Below are 20,926 nucleotides of genomic sequence, written 5' to 3' on the forward strand. Positions count from 1 at the left end.
ATATCAATGGTACAATTTCTCTGGCCATTGTTTTTGGTTGAAGAACCTACAGTTCTAAGTTCTAAGTTCAGCTGTTTCCTAACTTAACAAAGAGTTCATCTGGGTCACTGTTCACTGCTGGATAGGAGATGTCAACAATTTGATTGCTTCAAATCAAACAGCAAGATAACCAATGTCGAGCCTTGACGACTGAAATAAACGCACGCAAGACAGCCCACCACCAAATATCAGCAACAACAGTCGTTTCTAGTTGAAGGAGCTCAAGTTTGTCATTCACCAAATTCATAACTAATAGAAAATGTGAGACAAAAGGATCTTGTTCTTTGTTCACCCCTGAGCTGTGGGTGTCGACTCTTAGATCGTCACATGAAGTCACCATAAATAGTAGAACCGTGCCTGCTGCCAGCGGTCAGTCTGAAGCAGCCATGAAGACGCTGCAACACTGTCAGTGTGGTGAGTCAAGATGTTTCATTTCAATCTGAACATGCTGGAATCATTTGATGAACAAAAACAGTCCAAACACACCACTGATACTATTTCAGTTTAATCTCAAACAGAATTTAGCACATTTCTGTGGCGTTGAGGAACTCACTGTGAATTCCTCTTTTTATGGGATGAAGTAAAGCGTGGATGTACATGAAATCTAACATTTGTGAGGACGTTTGACCTGTGTGTTCCAGCAACAGGGATTTTCATCTGCGTGATCGTAACGCTGGAGTCCACAGCAACACTGATAAAAGGTAGGTAGCAATAAAAAAAGAGGTTTATTATGATTAAAAAAAGGTTTGGAGAGTTGATGACAATGACAGAATTCAGAAATACAGGTCATATAGATTCAATATCTATTACTATTTATCATAAAAGTGAATAAATGAAGGAAGTCCTCTGACTTCTTCCCTGTTGAGACAAGAACACCCTACAAATAATGCCTGACATTCGTATCTGGGGATTTTACCAACTCTCTTTCTTTCTCTCTCTTCAGGCTCTGAGGAATGTAACCTGACTAAACTCAGGGACGATCGGCTGTGTTTTGGGACGGTGGGGCAGCCTCTGATTTTCCACCTGCCAGATTCTGCAGATAAAATGATTACTTTGACTAAAGATGGACAACAAGTGATTTTGAAAATATCAAACAAAAAGAAAAGAATTAATCATTACCATGGAAAATACACCGATCCAGAGTTCAAGCTGGAAAACGTGACAAAAATCCTCTCTGGGAACTACAGTATGGAAGTATTTGCAATGAATGGTACCTCAATGAAGAAAGTCAGCTTTACTTTAAAAGTACAGGGTAAGTTGGCATGAAGTCTTTTCGTTATCAGTCGTGTTGGAACAAAATTCTATGTCTTAAAAAAAACATTAATCAGTCTCTTTTGTGACTAGTAATACATACAGTGTTAGAATTTTTTATAATCTGGCAAATATAATTTTTAGTAAAATAAAATGTTATGAATGAATGAAAAATATAGAGAAAATTTTATTTGGACAAACACAATATTTAGACTTTCACCTTAAAAATAGGACTTTTCTGTTGTCATGATTTTTTTCTTACTGCAATATTTATTATTATTATTATTATTATTATTATTATTATTATTATTGTTATATGTGAAATGTAGCAAAATGCTGCTTTTTTTCCTTCCATGTTTTCAGGCTCAGCGGGAGGGTTTAGAGAAGCCTTGTAGAAATGTAGCAGCTCAGTCTCTCTCTGACTGGACTCAAAGGATCTCAAACATGCATTCACAACCGTCCGTCAGCTCTGATCCTCACAGCTGATGCTCAGTGGTTCTGGGCCTTAAATGGAGCGACAGACAGAGCCTCCAGTTACGTTACGTTTTATTCTGAATGTCTTTCAGCTCCCTTGTCAGCGCCTGCCGTCTCTCAGACGTGTTTGTCTCCAGAACAAATGAAGCTCACCTGCTCCTCTGAGGGAGATGAAGTTCAGTTCACCCTGAGTTTGGACGGCTGTGAGCTGATGCAGACCAGAGACGACAAACCGTCTCAGAACCTGATTGGGATTGGAGACAAACAAGATGGCGGCCGGATATTGAATGTGAGCATCATTATATTCGGTCAACCAACAGGAGACGTCAAGTGTCACGTTCAGAACAAAGTCAGCAGAAGTGAAACAGTTGTTCATCTGAAAAGTTGTGAAGGTAATTTTCTTTGCAACATTCCTCCTTGGTCATCACACCTTCACTACTCGTCCTGTGCATCACTTGAGTCTGATAAGAAATGTTAATTCTAAATTTGAAATTGAAATGTTAGAACTGGGGGCATCACGGTGGTGCAGTGGTCAGCACTGTCACCTCACAGCAAGAAGGTTCCAGGTCCGAGCCCCGGCTCCAGCACAGGATCTTTCTGTGTGGAGTCTGCATGTTCTCCCTGTTCCTGTGTGGGTTCTCTCTGGTACTCCAGCTTCCTCCACAGTCCAAAGACATCAAGAGGGGACGAGGCTGATTGATACTCTAAATTGACTGTAGGTGTGACTGTGAGTGTGAATGGTTGTGTGTCTATATGTGTTGGTCCTGTGATGGACTGGCGACCTGTCCAGGGTGAACCCCACCCAGGCTGCTGGGATAGGCTCCCCCCCCCCCCCCCCACCCCATGATAAGCAGTAGAAAATGGATGGATGGATGTTAGAACTGTGCTGCTGCTCTCTTAATATTTGTGTGTTTTCAGAGTTCCTGTTTCCGCGCCCTGCTGTGGCTGTGATATCCTCTGCTGTCACGTTGCTTCTTGTGGTTTTGGGTTTTGGTCTGAAACACATTTATAAGAAAACAAGACCTGCCAGCGTCACTGAGAGTGAGTCAAAGTAGTTGGTGGTCTTGTCTTCATTACTGCCTTACAATGCATTACAAACCAAATTTGTCCTTTTCATCGTGTTTTGCATCTGAGTTAATTTCCACATTTGTAACATTTTCATATAAATTCAACATGGAAATGTGTTTACACGTCTGCTTTGTTTAAGTTTTTTTCAACATCCATTTACAGGCTGAAATTGAAGCTCAGAAAATGGACTGATGTGACCGACATTTCTTACAGAAACATAAACTGAGACTGTTCTAACAGAGCATCGCCTTTTTCAAGTCCCTACATTTGACATCTGGTCTTTCTTTTTTCCAGGTAATTTTGACAATGTCATCTACTCAGATGTTGTGGTGAGGAAGAAAAGCAGGAAAACCAGCGGCAACACACAAGATACAAGATAAATTCTCATTCAACAACAGCCAATCGTCAGCTCTGGCCTCAATGTTTCCATACTCCCAACCTTGAGCCCAGTCTTTAGCACTGCAAAATAACAACAAATCGTTAGCTTTGAAGCATCTATGTGGCTAATATCAACCTTGTGCTTTTCTGTGAGTCTGCTTCTTTCTATTTGTGTTGGTATTCCACTCGTACCAACAGTGATGTCAGTGTTTCTGTCACACTTTCGCTCGTAGTTGCTGATACCAGCTTTGTCTTGATTGATGGCAGAAAGGGTGTTTTTCCTCTGAGGCGTTGCTATAAACAACAAGGAAATGTTGAATAAAGGAGATGAAGGAAAATACAACTTTGGCTTGGAATTAATAGTTTGAGGAAAAGGATGGGCCCCTTATGAGCTTCGCATGCCAACACACACGCTGTTACGCTCATTTGACATCTTTTAACCCTCATCCAGCTGTTGAATAGCAACATGATCTCATTTCTTTTAGCGTTATGGCTAAACAGGGCGGGAACAGGAGTGCAGGGAGGGAGCTGATTGGCTGAGACAGACAACTGGCCCGTGACTGAGGAAGACTAACAACCGACAAGACTCAGGCGATTTTCTGAGAAGAGGCAGAAAAGTAAGAAAGACAGGAAATGTAAGGCACATGAAGGTACAAGAAGGAAGTTCTTTCAAAATAAAACAGGAACCAGTAAGAGTGAAATTAATATGCACAGAGAAACAGAAACAATCAAAACACAATAAGAAAAAGCAAGACATCACCAAGATCTACACAACTGAAGTGTCCATGATATCAAAAACTAGAATCCAGAACTAAATCAAACCTGGTCCTGATGGACTTTGTGGTCTTTACGTGGACAACGCGCAATATCTACTTATATTTAAATCTGTACATACACCACATTTATTCCTCAAGACTGTGCAGCTTACATCTATGTCTATATGTTCATATTGTACACATTTCTCATATTTTTATACTCTGTCTTTTGCACTGTTATTGGTGATGGTTTTAATCTCATTGTTCCTGCACACAGTGACAATAAAGGCGTTCTGATTCTGATTCTGATTCTGATTGTTTCGTAGCAGCTCAATGCTGCGCTCTACTGGGCAACAGGGAAACGCCTCACACGGCTTTGTAAATGTCACTCTGAAGTGGGACGGAACAAAGTCAAGCAGTTATGAAGCAGCTAAATGAACGTTAAATATATTCTGCTTCATAATGTCTGGCGATGCAGGCAGTTAGAAAACTCAAACATTCACACATTTCACCATGTTTTTGTTTTGACATTTGGAAATCTTCCATAATTTCTGGTGCAGTTTAAATTGCAAGGCAGTCTCTGCTCTTTTGATTATTTATCGGTGGAGAGTCTCTCCTGTTTCATTGGTCTGTTCTTGCAGTTCTAGTTTATGGAGTAGAATACACACTTAGTGGAACCTTGACTTCGTGTGTGAACTACAGAGAAAAGTGGAGTCTCTGCAGAAGCTACACGAGTCTTTCAAAGAGGAAATTGTTTGAGCCAGGAATGGAAAGATTGAACTTTGTGGTTTATAACTGTCTTTCACACCAATGACTTTCTCTGCATTGCATATCAAATGGACTTCAACTTAAGAAAAACCTGCTTAGAGTTGAGAGGCCATCCAGTAGAAGGCAGGCAGCAAATATTTCCTCAGGTGACTGTCCAAGAAATCCACCTCTCATCTTCATCCACTGTGTCCTGCTCCCTCATCTTTATGAATGAATATTCTACACTGAGAAAGTACTGACAAAGAAAAGTGGGACGAGCTCAACAACAGAGGTACCCTGTCAATTCCGAACACAATAAACACTGTGATACATTTTACAGTGAACATCTGACACACTAGAGGTTTTTTTCGTCTGTTTATCATCACTTCTGAATTATTTCGGCTCTGAGTGTCCTGAAAGTAGCTCCTGTTGGAAGGGAGCACCGACATCAACAGGTCTATGTCAATAAGCCGTATTTTGGTGTTTTTGTAGTCAGAAACAAAGCAGAAATATTTTCAAAAATGTGGGCTGGAAGCCATCACATGAGAAGCAACAAGCGGGGCAGCAGTTAAATGTATCTAATCCCACGATTCTCGAAAGCTGGCTTCAGACAGCTGTTGGTGAGACTGTGTATGTAGAAGCTGAGAGCTGAAACATCCATTGTCTGGCATTCATGTTCAAATACATTGCTGTTGATGTTGACGTTCAGGGTTCATGAATTAATTCTACATCAGCAGGGTTGTGCTGCGGTTTATTGATTTTTGGCATCATCACTTGCTGTTCTTGACTCATCACCAGAGGGTCACTGGTTCAATCCCCAAGACCAGCAGGATAAATCTGGGAGGGGAAGTAAAGAAGCAGACTTCACCGTGTCCTCACGACCACTGCTGAATTGCCCTTGAGCAAGGCCCTTAACTCAAGCTGCTCCAAGGGAGCTGCTTTGTGGCCCAGAGATCAGACTGCAGTTGAACAACACGCATCTACTGTCACAGGTCATCATGACCACGGAGAGTAACGTACACAAGACAGCCCACCACCAAATGTCAGCAACGACAGTCGTTTCTAGTTGAAGGAGCTCAAGTTTGTCATTCACCAAGTTCATAAATCAAAGAAAAATTGAGACAAAAGGATCTCGTTCTTTGTTCACCCCTGAGCTGTGGGTGTCGACTCTTAGATCGTCATCACCATAAATAGTAGAACCGTGCCTGCTGCCAGCGGTCAGTCTGAAGCAGCCATGAAGACGCTGCAACACTGTCAGTGTGGTGAGTCAAGATGTTTCATTTCAATCTGAACATGCTGGAATCATTTGATGAACAAAAACAGTCCAAACACACCACTGATACTATTTCAGTTTAATCTCAAACAGAATTTAGCACATTTCTGTGGCGTTGAGGAACTCACTGTGAATTCCTCTTTTTATGGGATGAAGTAAAACGTGGATGTACATGAAATCTAACATTTGTGAGGACGTTTGACCTGTGTGTTCCAGCAACAGGGATTTTCATCTGCGTGATCGTAACGCTGGAGTCCACAGCAACACTGATAAAAGGTAGGTAGCAATAAAAAAAGAGGTTTATTATGATTAAAAAAAGGTTTGGAGAGTTGATGACAATGACAGAATTCAGAAATACAGGTCATATAGATTCAATATCTATTACTATTTATCATAAAAGTGAATAAATGAAGGAAGTCCTCTGACTTCTTCCCTGTTGAGACAAGAACACCCTACAAATAATGCCTGACATTCGTATCTGGGGATTTTACCAACTCTCTTTCTTTCTCTCTCTTCAGGCTCTGAGGAATGTAACCTGACTAAACTCAGGGACGATCGGCTGTGTTTTGGGACGGTGGGGCAGCCTCTGATTTTCCACCTGCCAGATTCTGCAGATAAAACGATTACTTTGACTAAAGATGGACAACAAGTGATTTTGAAAATATCAAACAAAAAGAAAAGAATTAATCATTACCATGGAAAATACACCAATCCAGAGTTCAAGCTGAAAAACGTGACAAAAATCCTCTCTGGAAACTACAGTATGGAAGTATTTGCAATGAATGGTACCTCAATGAAGAAAGTCAGCTTTACTTTAAAAGTACAGGGTAAGTTGGCATGAAGTCTTTTCGTTATCAGTCGTGTTGGAACAAAATTGCATGTCTTAAAAAAAACATTAATCAGTCTCTTTTGTGACTAGTAATACATACAGTGTTAGAATTTTTTATAATCTGGCAAATATAATTTTTAGTAAAATAAAATGTTATGAATGAATGAAAAATATAGAGAAAATTTTATTTGGACAAACACAATATTTAGACTTTCACCTTAAAAATAGGACTTTTTTGTTGTCATGATTTTTTTCTTACTGCAATATTTATTATTATTATTATTGTTATTATTATTATTATTATTGTTATTGTTATTATTATTATTATTATTATTATTATTATTATTATTATTATTGTTATATGTGAAATGTAGCAAAATGCTGCTATTTTTCCTTCCATGTTTTCAGGCTCAGCGGGAGGGTTTAGAGAAGCCTTGTAGAAATGTAGCAGCTCAGTCTCTCTCTGACTGGACTCAAAGGATCTCAAACATGCATTCACAACCGTCCGTCAGCTCTGATCCTCACAGCTGATGCTCAGTGGTTCTGGGCCTTAAATGGAGCGACAGACAGAGCCTCCAGTTACGTTACGTTTTAATTCTGAATGTCTTTCAGCTCCCTTGTCAGCGCCTGCCGTCTCTCAGACGTGTTTGTCTCCAAAACAAATGAAGCTCACCTGCTCCTCTGAGGGAGATGAAGTTCAGTTCACCCTGAGTTTGGACGGCTATGAGCTGATGCAGACCAGAGACGACAAACCGTCTCAGAGAAACTGGACACAGAACCTGATTGGGATTGGAGACAAACAAGATGGCGGCTGGGTATCAAATGTGAGCATCAGGTTACATGGTCAACAAACAGGAGACATCAAGTGTCACGTTCAGAACAAAGTCAGCAGAAGTGAAACAGTCGTTCATCTAAAAAGTTGTGAAGGTAATTTTCTTTGCAACATTCCTCCTTGGTCATCACACCTTCACTACTCGTCCTGTGCATCACTTGAGTCTGATAAGAAATGTTAATTCTAAATTTGAAATTGAAATGTTAGAACTGGGGGCATCACAGTGGTGCAGTGGTCAGCACTGTCACCTCACAGCAAGAAGGTTCCAGGTCCGAGCCCTGGCTCCAGCACAGGATCTTTCTGTGTGGAGTCTGCATGTTCTCCCTGTTCCCGTGTGGGTTCTCTCTGGTACTCCAGGTTCCTCCCACAGTCCAAAGACATCAAGAGGGGACGAGGCTGATTGATACTCTAAATTGACCGTAGGTGTGACTGTGAGAGTGAATGGTTGTGTGTCTATATGTGTTGGCCCTGTGATGGACTGGCGACCTGTCCAGGGTGAACCCCACCCAGGCTGCTGGGATAGGCTCCCCCCCCCCCCCCCCCCCATGATAAGCAGTAGAAAATGGATGGATGGATGTTAGAACTGTGCTGCTGCTCTCTTAATATTTGTGTGTTTTCAGAGTTCCTGTTTCCGCGCCCTGCTGTGGCTGTGATATCCTCTGCTGTCACGTTGCTTCTTGTGGTTTTGGGTTTTGGTCTGAAACACATTTATAAGAAAACAAGACCTGCCAGCGTCACTGAGAGTGAGTCAAAGTAGTTGGTGGTCTTGTCTTCATTACTGCCTTACAATGCATTACAAACCAAATTTGTCCTTTTCATCGTGTTTTGCATTTGAGTTAATTTCCACATTTGTAACATTTTCATATAAATTTAACATGGAAATGTGTTTACACGTCTGCTTTGTTGAAGTTTTTTTCAACATCCATTTACAGGCTGAAATTGAAGCTCAGAAAATGGACTGATGTGACCGACATTTCTTACAGAAACATAAACTGAGACTGTTCTAGCAGAGCATCGCCTTTTTCAAGTCCCTACATTTGACATCTATTCTTTCTTTTTTCCAGGTAATTTTGACAATGTCATCTACTCAGATGTTGTGGTGAGGAAGAAAAGCAGGAAAACCAGCAGCAACACACAAGATACAAGATAATTTCTCATTCAACAACAGCCAATCGTCAGCTCTGGCCTCAATGTTTCCATACTCCCAACCTTGAGCCCAGTCTTTAGCACTGCAAAATAACAACAAATCGTTAGCTTTGAAGCATCTATGTGGCTAATATCAACCTTGTGCTTTTCTGTGAGTCTGCTTCTTTCTATTTGTGTTGGTATTCCACTCGTACCAACAGTGATGTCAGTGTTTCTGTCACACTTTCGCTCGTAGTTGCTGATACCAGCTTTGTCTTGATTGATGGCAGAAAGGGTGTTTTTCCTCTGAGGCGTTGCTATAAACAACAAGGAAATGTTGAATAAAGGAGATGAAGGAAAATACAACTTTGGCTTGGAATTAATAGTTTGAGGAAAAGGATGGGCCCCTTATGAGCTTCGCATGCCAACACACACGCTGTTACGCTCATTTGACATCTTTTAACCCTCATCCAGCTGTTGAATAGCAACATGATCTCATTTCTTTTAGCGTTATGGCTAAACAGGGCGGGAACAGAAGTGCAGGGAGGGAGCTGATTGGCTGAGACAGACAACTGGCCCGTGACTGAGGAAGACTAACAACCGACAAGACTCAGGCGATTTTCTGAGAAGAGGCAGAAAAGTAAGAAAGACAGGAAATGTAAGGCACATGAAGGTACAAGAAGGAAGTTCTTTCAAAATAAAACAGGAACCAGTAAGAGTGAAATTAATATGCACAGAGAAACAGAAACAATCAAAACACAATAAGAAAAAGCAAGACATCACCAAGATCTACACAACTGAAGTGTCCATGATATCAAAAACTAGAATCCAGAACTAAATCAAACCTGGTCCTGATGGACTTTGTGGTCTTTACGTGGACAACGCGCAATATCTACTTATATTTAAATCTGTACATACACCACATTCATTCCTCAAGACTGTGCAGCTTACGTCTATGTCTATATGTTCATATTGTACACATTTCTCATATTTTTATACTCTGTCTTTTGCACTGTTATTGGTGATGGTTTTAATCTCATTGTTCCTGCACACAGTGACAATAAAGGCGTTCTGATTCTGATTCTGATTCTGATTGTTTCGTAGCAGCTCAATGCTGCGCTCTACTGGGCAACGGGGAAACGCTTCACACGGCTTTGTAAATGTCACTCTGAAGTGGGACGGAACAAAGTCAAGCAGTTATGAAGCAGCTAAATGAACGTTAAATATATTCTGCTTCATAATGTCTGGCGATGCAGGCAGTTAGAAAACTCAAACATTCACACATTTCACCATGTTTTTGTTTTGACATTTGGAAATCTTCCATAATTTCTGGTGCAGTTTAAATTGCAAGGCAGTCTCTGCTCTTTTGATTATTTATCGGTGGAGAGTCTCTCCTGTTTCATTGGTCTGTTCTTGCAGTTCTAGTTTATGGAGTAGAATACACACTTAGTGGAACCTTGACTTCGTGTGTGAACTACAGAGAAAAGTGGAGTCTCTGCAGAAGCTACACGAGTCTTTCAAAGAGGAAATTGTTTGAGCCAGGAATGGAAAGATTGAACTTTGTGGTTTATAACTGTCTTTCACACCAATGACTTTCTCTGCATTGCATATCAAATGGACTTCAACTTAAGAAAAACCTGCTTAGAGTTGAGAGGCCATCCAGTAGAAGGCAGGCAGCAAATATTTCCTCAAGTGACTGTCCAAGAAATCCACCTCTCATCTTCATCCACTGTGTCCTGCTCCCTCATCTTTATGAATGAATATTCTACACTGAGAAAGTACTGACAAAGAAAAGTGGGACTAGCTCAACAACAGAGGTACCCTGTCAATTCCGAACACAATAAACACTGTGATACATTTTACAGTGAACATCTGACACACTAGAGGTTTTTTTCGTCTGTTTATCATCACTTCTGAATTATTTCGGCTCTGAGTGTCCTGAAAGTAGCTCCTGTTGGAAGGGAGCACCGACATCAACAGGTCTATGTCAATAAGCCGTATTTTGGTGTTTTTGTAGTCAGAAACAAAGCAGAAATATTTTCAAAAATGTGGGCTGGAAGCCATCACATGAGAAGCAACAAGCGGGGCAGCAGTTAAATGTATCTAATCCCACGATTCTCGAAAGTTTGCTTCAGACAGCTGTTGGTGAGACTGTGTATGTAGAAGCTGAGAGCTGAAACATCCATTGTCTGGCATTCATGTTCAAATACATTGCTGTTGATGTTGACGTTCAGGGTTCATGAATTAATTCTACATCAGCAGGGTTGTGCTGCGGTTTATTGATTTTTGGCATCATCACTTGCTGTTCTTGACTCATCACCAGAGGGTCACTGGTTCAATCCCCAAGACCAGCAGGATAAATCTGGGAGGGGAAGTAAAGAAGCAGACTTCACCGTGTCCTCACGACCACTGCTGAATTGCCCTTGAGCAAGGCCCTTAACTCAAGCTGCTCCAAGGGAGCTGCTTAGTGGCCCAGAGATCAGACTGCAGTTGAACAACACGCATCCACTGTCACAGGTCATCATGACCACGGAGAGTAACGTACACAAGACAGCCCACCACCAAATGTCAGCAACGACAGTCTTTTCTAGTTGAAGGAGCTCAAGTTTGTCATTCACCAAGTTCATAAATCAAAGAAAAATTGAGACAAAAGGATCTCGTTCTTTGTTCACCCCTGAGCTGTGGGTGTCGACTCTTAGATCGTCATCACCATAAATAGTAGAACCGTGCCTGCTGCCAGCGGTCAGTCTGAAGCAGCCATGAAGACGCTGCAACACTGTCAGTGTGGTGAGTCAAGATGTTTCATTTCAATCTGAACATGCTGGAATCATTTGATGAACAAAAACAGTCCAAACACACCACTGATACTATTTCAGTTTAATCTCAAACAGAATTTAGCACATTTCTGTGGCGTTGAGGAACTCACTGTGAATTCCTCTTTTTATGGGATGAAGTAAAACGTGGATGTACATGAAATCTAACATTTGTGAGGACGTTTGACCTGTGTGTTCCAGCAACAGGGATTTTCATCTGCGTGATCGTAACGCTGGAGTCCACAGCAACACTGATAAAAGGTAGGTAGCAATAAAAAAAGAGGTTTATTATGATTAAAAAAAGGTTTGGAGAGTTGATGACAATGACAGAATTCAGAAATACAGGTCATATAGATTCAATATCTATTACTATTTATCATAAAAGTGAATAAATGAAGGAAGTCCTCTGACTTCTTCCCTGTTGAGACAAGAACACCCTACAAATAATGCCTGACATTCGTATCTGGGGATTTTACCAACTCTCTTTCTTTCTCTCTCTTCAGGCTCTGAGGAATGTAACCTGACTAAACTCAGGGACGATCGGCTGTGTTTTGGGACGGTGGGGCAGCCTCTGATTTTCCACCTGCCAGATTCTGCAGATAAAATGATTATTTTGACTAAAGATGGACAACAAGTGATTTTGAAAATATCAAGCAGCCAGACAGTGTTTAATCATTACCATGGAAAATACACCAATCCAGAGTTCAAGCTGGAAAACGTGACAAAAATCCTCTCTGGAAACTACAGTATGGAAGTATTTGCAATGAATGGTACCTCAATGAAGAAAGTCAGCTTTACTTTAAAAGTACAGGGTAAGTTGGCATGAAGTCTTTTCGTTATCAGTCGTGTTGGAACAAAATTGCATGTCTTAAAAAAAACATTAATCAGTCTCTTTTGTGACTAGTAATACATACAGTGTTAGAATTTTTTATAATCTGGCAAATATAATTTTTAGTAAAATAAAATGTTATGAATGAATGAAAAATATAGAGAAAATTTTATTTGGACGAACACAATATTTAGACTTTCACCTAAAAAATAGGACTTTTTTGTTGTCATGATTTTTTTTCTTACTGCAATATTTATTATTATTATTATTATTATTATTATTATTATTATTATTATTATTATTATTATATTATTGTTATATGTGAAATGTAGCAAAATGCTGCTATTTTTCCTTCCATGTTTTCAGGCTCAGCGGGAGGGTTTAGAGAAGCCTTGTAGAAATGTAGCAGCTCAGTCTCTCTCTGACTGGACTCAAAGGATCTCAAACATGCATTCACAACCGTCCGTCAGCTCTGATCCTCACAGCTGATGCTCAGTGGTTCTGGGCCTTAAATGGAGCGACAGACAGAGCCTCCAGTTACGTTACGTTTTAATTCTGAATGTCTTTCAGCTCCCTTGTCAGCGCCTGCCGTCTCTCAGACGTGTTTGTCTCCAAAACAAATGAAGCTCACCTGCTCCTCTGAGGGAGATGAAGTTCAGTTCACCCTGAGTTTGGACGGCTATGAGCTGATGCAGACCAGAGACGACAAACCGTCTCAGAACCTGATTGGGATTGGAGACAAACAAGATGGCGGCCGGATATTGAATGTGAGCATCATTATATTCGGTCAACAAACAGGAGACATCAAGTGTCACGTTCAGAACAAAGTCAGCAGAAGTGAAACAGTCGTTCATCTAAAAAGTTGTGAAGGTAATTTTCTTTGCAACATTCCTCCTTGGTCATCACACCTTCACTACTCGTCCTGTGCATCACTTGAGTCTGATAAGAAATGTTAATTCTAAATTTGAAATTGAAATGTTAGAACTGGGGGCATCACGGTGGTGCAGTGGTCAGCACTGTCAACTCACAGCAAGAAGGTTCCAGGTCCGAGCCCTGGCTCCAGCACAGGATCTTTCTGTGTGGAGTCTGCATGTTCTCCCTGTTCCCGTGTGGGTTCTCTCTGGTACTCCAGGTTCCTCCCACAGTCCAAAGACATCAAGAGGGGACGAGGCTGATTGATACTCTAAATTGACCGTAGGTGTGACTGTGAGAGTGAATGGTTGTGTGTCTATATGTGTTGGCCCTGTGATGGACTGGCGACCTGTCCAGGGTGAACCCCACCCAGGCTGCTGGGATAGGCTCCCCCCCCCCCCCCCCCCCCCATGATAAGCAGTAGAAAATGGATGGATGGATGTTAGAACTGTGCTGCTGCTCTCTTAATATTTGTGTGTTTTCAGAGTTCCTGTTTCCGCGCCCTGTTGTGGCTGTGATATCCTCTGCTGTCACGTTGCTTCTTGTGGTTTTGGGTTTTGGTCTGAAACACATTTATAAGAAAACAAGACCTGCCAGCGTCACTGAGAGTGAGTCAAAGTAGTTGGTGGTCTTGTCTTCATTTCTGCCTTACAATGCATTACAAACCAAATTTGTCCTTTTCATCGTGTTTTGCATCTGAGTTAATTTCCACATTTGTAACATTTTCATATAAATTCAACATGGAAATGTGTTTACACGTCTGCTTTGTTGAAGTTTTTTTCAACATCCATTTACAGGCTGAAATTGAAGCTCAGAAAATGGACTGATGTGACCGACATTTCTTACAGAAACATAAACTGAGACTGTTCTAGCAGAGCATCGCCTTTTTCAAGTCCCTACATTTGACATCTGTTCTTTCTTTTTTCCAGGTAATTTTGACAATGTCATCTACTCAGATGTTGTGGTGAGGAAGAAAAGCAGGAAAACCAGCAGCAACACACAAGATACAAGATAATTTCTCATTCAACAACAGCCAATCGTCAGCTCTGGCCTCAATGTTTCCATACTCCCAACCTTGAGCCCAGTCTTTAGCACTGCAAAATAACAACAAATCGTTAGCTTTGAAGCATCTATGTGGCTAAATATCAACCTTGTGCTTTTCTGTGAGTCTGCTTCTTTCTATTTGTGTTGGTATTCCACTCGTACCAACAGTGATGTCAGTGTTTCTGTCACACTTTCGCTCGTAGTTGCTGATACCAGCTTTGTCTTGATTGATGGCAGAAAGGGTGTTTTTCCTCTGAGGCGTTGCTATAAACAACAAGGAAATGTTGAATAAAGGAGATGAAGGAAAATACAACTTTGGCTTGGAATTAATAGTTTGAGGAAAAGGATGGGCCCCTTATGAGCTTCGCATGCCAACACACACGCTGTTACGCTCATTTGACATCTTTTAACCCTCATCCAGCTGTTGAATAGCGACATGATCTCATTTCTTTTAGCGTTATGGCTAAACAGGGCGGGAACAGGAGTGCAGGGAGGGAGCTGATTGGCTGAGACAGACAACTGGCCCGTGACTGAGGAAGACTAACAACCGACAAGACTCAGGCGATTTTCTGAGAAGAGGCAGAAAAGTAAGAAAGACAGGAAATGTAAGGCACATGAAGGTACAAGAAGGAAGTTCTTTCAAAATAAAACAGGAACCAGTAAGAGTGAAATTAATATGCACAGAGAAACAGAAACAATCAAAACACAATAAGAAAAAGCAAGACATCACCAAGATCTACACAACTGAAGTGTCCATGATATCAAAAACTAGAATCCAGAACTAAATCAAACCTGGTCCTGATGGACTTTGTGGTCTTTACGTGGACAACGCGCAATATCTACTTATATTTAAATCTGTACATACACCACATTTATTCCTCAAGACTGTGCAGCTTACGTCTATGTCTATATGTTCATATTGTACACATTTCTCATATTTTTATACTCTGTCTTTTGCACTGTTATTGGTGATGGTTTTAATCTCATTGTTCCTGCACACAGTGACAATAAAGGCGTTCTGATTCTGATTCTGATTCTGATTGTTTCGTAGCAGCTCAATGCTGCGCTCTACTGGGCAACGGGGAAACGCTTCACACGGCTTTGTAAATGTCACTCTGAAGTGGGACGGAACAAAGTCAAGCAGTTATGAAGCAGCTAAATGAACGTTAAATATATTCTGCTTCATAATGTCTGGCGATGCAGGCAGTTAGAAAACTCAAACATTCACACATTTCACCATGTTTTTGTTTTGACATTTGGAAATCTTCCATAATTTCTGGTGCAGTTTAAATTGCAAGGCAGTCTCTGCTCTTTTGATTATTTATCGGTGGAGAGTCTCTCCTGTTTCATTGGTCTGTTCTTGCAGTTCTAGTTTATGGAGTAGAATACACACTTAGTGGAACCTTGACTTCGTGTGTGAACTACAGAGAAAAGTGGAGTCTCTGCAGAAGCTACACGAGTCTTTCAAAGAGGAAATTGTTTGAGCCAGGAATGGAAAGATTGAACTTTGTGGTTTATAACTGTCTTTCACACCAATGACTTTCTCTGCATTGCATATCAAATGGACTTCAACTTAAGAAAAACCTGCTTAGAGTTGAGAGGCCATCCAGTAGAAGGCAGGCAGCAAATATTTCCTCAGGTGACTGTCCAAGAAATCCACCTCTCATCTTCATCCACTGTGTCCTGCTCCCTCATCTTTATGAATGAATATTCTACACTGAGAAAGTACTGACAAAGAAAAGTGGGACGAGCTCAACAACAGAGGTACCCTGTCAATTCCGAACACAATAAACACTGTGATACATTTTACAGTGAACATCTGACACACTAGAGGTTTTTTTCGTCTGTTTATCATCACTTCTGAATTATTTCGGCTCTGAGTGTCCTGAAAGTAGCTCCTGTTGGAAGGGAGCACCGACATCAACAGGTCTATGTCAATAAGCCGTATTTTGGTGTTTTTGTAGTCAGAAACAAAGCAGAAATATTTTCAAAAATGTGGGCTGGAAGCCATCACATGAGAAGCAACAAGCGGGGCAGCAGTTAAATGTATCTAATCCCACGATTCTCGAAAGTTGGCTTCAGACAGCTGTTGGTGAGACTGTGTATGTAGAAGCTGAGAGCTGAAACATCCATTGTCTGGCATTCATGTTCAAATACATTGCTGTTGATGTTGACGTTCAGGGTTCATGAATTAATTCTACATCAGCAGGGTTGTGCTGCGGTTTATTGATTTTTGGCATCATCACTTGCTGTTCTTGACTCATCACCAGAGGGTCACTGGTTCAATCCCCAAGACCAGCAGGATAAATCTGGGAGGGGAAGTAAAGAAGCAGACTTCACCGTGTCCTCACGACCACTGCTGAATTGCCCTTGAGCAAGGCCCTTAACTCAAGCTGCTCCAAGGGAGCTGCTTAGTGGCCCAGAGATCAGACTGCAGTTGAACAACACGCATCCACTGTCACAGGTCATCATGACCACGGAGAGTAACGTACACAAGACAGCCCACCACCAAATGTCAGCAACGACAGTCGTTTCTAGTTGAAGGAGCTCAAGTTTGTCATTCACCAAGTTCATAAATCAATGAAAAATTGAGACAAAAGGATCTCGTTCTTTGTTCACCCCTGAGCTGTGGGTGTCGACTCTTAGATCGTCATCACCATAAATAGTAGAACCGTGCCTGCTGCCAGCGGTCAGTCTGAAGCAGCCATGAAGACGCTGCAACACTGTCAGTGTGGTGAGTCAAGATGTTTCATTTCAATCTGAACATGCTGGAATCATTTGATGAACAAAAACAGTCCAAACACACCACTGATACTATTTCAGTTTAATCTCAAACAGAATTTAGCACATTTCTGTGGCGTTGAGGAACTCACTGTGAATTCCTCTTTTTATGGGATGAAGTAAAGCGTGGATGTACATGAAATCTAACATTTGTGAGGACGTTTGACCTGTGTGTTCCAGCAACAGGGATTTTCATCTGCGTGATCGTAACGCTGGAGTCCACAGCAACACTGATAAAAGGTAGGTAGCAATAAAAAAAGAGGTTTATTATGATTAAAAAAAGGTTTGGAGAGTTGATGACAATGACAGAATTCAGAAATACAGGTCATATAGATTCAATATCTATTACTATTTATCATAAAAGTGAATAAATGAAGGAAGTCCTCTGACTTCTTCCCTGTTGAGACAAGAACACCCTACAAATAATGCCTGACATTCGTATCTGGGGATTTTACCAACTCTCTTTCTTTCTCTCTCTTCAGGCTCTGAGGAATGTAACCTGACTAAACTCAGGGACGATCGGCTGTGTTTTGGGACGGTGGGGCAGCCTCTGATTTTCCACCTGCCAGATTCTGCAGATAAAATGATTACTTTGACTAAAGATGGACAACAAGTGATTTTGAAAATATCAAGCAGCCAGACAGTGTTTAATCATTACCATGGAAAATACACCAATCCAGAGTTCAAGCTGGAAAACGTGACAAAAATCCTCTCTGGAAACTACAGTATGGAAGTATTTGCAATGAATGGTACCTCAATGAAGAAAGTCAGCTTTACTTTAAAAGTACAGGGTAAGTTGGCATGAAGTCTTTTCGTTATCAGTCGTGTTGGAACAAAATTGCATGTCTTAAAAAAAACATTAATCAGTCTCTTTTGTGACTAGTAATACATACAGTGTTAGGATTTTTTATAATCTGGCAAATATAATTTTTAGTAAAATAAAATGTTATGAATGAATGAAAAATATAGAGAAAATTTTATTTGGACAAACACAATATTTAGACTTTCACCTTAAAAATAGGACTTTTTTGTTGTCATGATTTTTTTCTTACTGCAATATTTATTATTATTGTTATTATTATTATTATTATTATTATTATTATTATTATTATTATTAGTAGTAGTAGTAGTAGTATTATTATATTATTATTATTATTGTTATATGTGAAATGTAGCAAAATGCTGCTTTTTTTCCTTCCATGTTTTCAGGCTCAGCGGGAGGGTTTAGAGAAGCCTTGTAGAAATGTAGCAGCTCAGTCTCTCTCTGACTGGACTCAAAGGATCTCAAACATGCATTCACAACCGTCCGTCAGCTCTGATCCTCACAGCTGATGCTCAGTGGTTCTGGGCCTTAAATGGAGCGACAGACAGAGCCTCCAGTTACGTTACGTTTTAATTCTGAATGTCTTTCAGCTCCCTTGTCAGCGCCTGCCGTCTCTCAGACGTGTTTGTCTCCAAAACAAATGAAGCTCACCTGCTCCTCTGAGGGAGATGAAGTGCAGTTCACCCTGAGTTTGGACGGCTATGAGCTGATGCAGACCAGAGACGACAAACCGTCTCAGAACCTGATTGGGATTGGAGACGAACAAGATGGCGGCCGGATATTGAATGTGAGCATCATTATATTCGGTCAACCAACAGGAGACGTCAAGTGTCACGTTCAGAACAAAGTCAGCAGAAGTGAAACAGTCGTTCATCTAAAAAGTTGTGAAGGTAATTTTCTTTGCAACATTCCTCCTTGGTCATCACACCTTCACTACTCGTCCTGTGCATCACTTGAGTCTGATAAGAAATGTTAATTCTAAATTTGAAATTGAAATGTTAGAACTGGGGGCATCACGGTGGTGCAGTGGTCAGCACTGTCAACTCACAGCAAGAAGGTTCCAGGTCCGAGCCCCGGCTCCAGCACAGGATCTTTCTGTGTGGAGTCTGCATGTTCTCCCTGTTCCCGTGTGGGTTCTCTCTGGTACTCCAGCTTCCTCCCACAGTTCAAAGACATCAAGAGGGGACGAGGCTGATTGATACTCTAAATTGACCGTAGGTGTGACTGTGAGAGTGAATGGTTGTGTGTCTCTATGTGTTGGCCCTGTGATGGACTGGCGACCTGTCCAGGGTGAACCCCACCCAGGCTGCTGGGATAGGCTCCCCCCCCCCCCCCCCCACATGATAAGCAGTAGAAAATGGATGGATGGATGTTAGAACTGTGCTGCTGCTCTCTTAATATTTGTGTGTTTTCAGAGTTCCTGTTTCCGCGCCCTGCTGTGGCTGTGATATCCTCTGCTGTCACGTTGCTTCTTGTGGTTTTGGGTTTTGGTCTGAAACACATTTATAAGAAAACAAGACCTGCCAGCGTCACTGAGAGTGAGTCAAAGTAGTTGGTGGTCTTGTCTTCATTACTGCCTTACAATGCATTACAAACCAAATTTGTCCTTTTCATCGTGTTTTGCATCTGAGTTAATTTCCACATTTGTAACATTTTCATATAAATTCAACATGGAAATGTGTTTACACGTCTGCTTTGTTGAAGTTTTTTTCAACATCCATTTACAGGCTGAAATTGAAGCTCAGAAAATGGACTGATGTGACCGACATTTCTTACAGAAACATAAACTGAGACTGTTCTAGCAGAGCATCGCCTTTTTCAAGTCCCTACATTTGACATCTGGTCTTTCTTTTTTCCAGGTAATTTTGACAATGTCATCTACTCAGATGTTGTGGTGAGGAAGAAAAGCAGGAAAACCAGCGGCAACACACAAGATACAAGATAATTTCTCATTCAACAACAGCCAATCGTCAGCTCTGGCCTCAATGTTTCCATACTCCCAACCTTGAGCCCAGTCTTTAGCACTGCAAAATAACAACAAATCGTTAGCTTTGAAGCATCTATGTGGCTAAATATCAACCTTGTGCTTTTCTGTGAGTCTGCTTCTTTCTATTTGTGTTGGTATTCCACTCGTACCAACAGTGATGTCAGTGTTTCTGTCACACTTTGAGAAATTAATAATTATTTTTGTTTTTCTGGGTGTCATAACCAACCTCTGACTTTGAACATCTACCGCTCAGCGCCAACATCGTGACTCTTGATATTAACTGCAGCCCACGTTGCGTCAGGTTGACTTTCAGGCAGCAACGCGACCACGTCTTTGTACGTGTCAAAGTTGTACAGCAGGGTGACTGGAAACAAGCTGTGGTTACTGACAGACCTCACACACTGATTCATGCTGTCTTTTGAAGCCGTTTCCTCTCATGCAGTTTTAAAACAAGGTCAGTTTAGTTTTACATAAAAAAAGGTGGAGGGTGTGCTGCTCATCCTCCGTCTGACTTCCTGTCCTCTTCTTTTTTTTAAATGTTTTCCTTCCATTTGAAGAAAGACATTGTGACTTCATTGTATTGCATTTTGTCCATTGTTTAATGAAGTGCATGTGGAGCTTCATTCATGAACTGTTGACTAATTCAGAGATGAAAATGCCTTAAATAGTGGAAACCTCATGGTGGGCCCTCAGTTGGTTTTTGTCCTGTTGACATTCCAAAGCCTGGGAGTGGCCTTCTTCATTCATATGTTTAAGTCCATGCGAAAAATAAATTTCATTTTTTCTTTAGATTCTCCAGCATTGCTTTTAACATCGCAGCAAAGCATGTTTGCATTTGATTCCAGATGAAACCAGCGCTACTTTGTTGTTTTGCCTGGTCGAAGTTGGAATCTCTGATCGATCGTTGCAGAGGAGCTGCAGGTTTTCGTGAGCACTGCGGTGATCCTCTTTGTCCACAAGATGGAG

At 41.1% G+C, this 20,926-nt stretch overlaps 2 protein-coding genes and 2 long non-coding RNA genes across 6 annotated transcripts; all 4 read left to right on the forward strand.

Moving 5' to 3' along the window:
• Positions 1–24: 24 nt before the first annotated feature.
• On the forward strand, positions 25–4,203 carry LOC147248464 (uncharacterized). Of its 3 annotated transcripts, XM_086226835.1 has the most exons (6): positions 25–453; positions 681–740; positions 983–1,291; positions 1,857–2,156; positions 2,683–2,805; positions 3,127–4,203. In XM_086226835.1, the coding sequence occupies exons 1-6, from the start codon at positions 426–428 to the stop codon at positions 3,210–3,212; spliced, it is 906 nt and encodes a 301-aa protein (XP_086082961.1). In that variant the 5' UTR covers positions 25–425; the 3' UTR covers positions 3,213–4,203. The 3 variants fall into 3 exon arrangements, with proteins under 3 accessions (XP_086082961.1, XP_086082962.1, XP_086082963.1); XM_086226836.1 differs by lacking the exon at positions 2,683–2,805; XM_086226837.1 differs by lacking the exon at positions 3,127–4,203 and having other exon boundaries at positions 1,857–2,053; positions 2,683–2,802.
• Positions 4,204–7,691: 3,488 nt separating this feature from the next.
• LOC147248465 (uncharacterized) lies at positions 7,692–9,740 on the forward strand. Its single transcript, XR_015119523.1, has 3 exons — positions 7,692–7,741; positions 8,267–8,389; positions 8,711–9,740. It is a non-coding gene; the product is annotated as an uncharacterized LOC147248465 (long non-coding RNA).
• A 1,794-nt stretch (positions 9,741–11,534) lies between these two features.
• LOC147248466 (uncharacterized) lies at positions 11,535–12,186 on the forward strand. Its single transcript, XR_015119430.1, has 3 exons — positions 11,535–11,558; positions 11,786–11,845; positions 12,088–12,186. It is a non-coding gene; the product is annotated as an uncharacterized LOC147248466 (long non-coding RNA).
• Positions 12,187–17,074: 4,888 nt separating this feature from the next.
• Positions 17,075–20,165, forward strand: LOC147248467 (uncharacterized). Its single transcript, XM_086227309.1, has 6 exons — positions 17,075–17,103; positions 17,331–17,390; positions 17,633–17,941; positions 18,564–18,863; positions 19,389–19,511; positions 19,833–20,165. The coding sequence occupies exons 1-6, from the start codon at positions 17,076–17,078 to the stop codon at positions 19,916–19,918; spliced, it is 906 nt and encodes a 301-aa protein (XP_086083435.1). The 5' UTR covers position 17,075; the 3' UTR covers positions 19,919–20,165.
• Positions 20,166–20,926: the final 761 nt, after the last annotated feature.

The sequence above is a fragment of the Aulostomus chinensis genome, chromosome 15 (assembly GCF_037954235.1).
Source record: "Aulostomus chinensis isolate RoL2024-O1b breed Wild chromosome 15, RoL_Achi_v1.0, whole genome shotgun sequence".
Taxonomy (NCBI): Eukaryota; Metazoa; Chordata; class Actinopteri; order Syngnathiformes; family Aulostomidae; genus Aulostomus; species Aulostomus chinensis.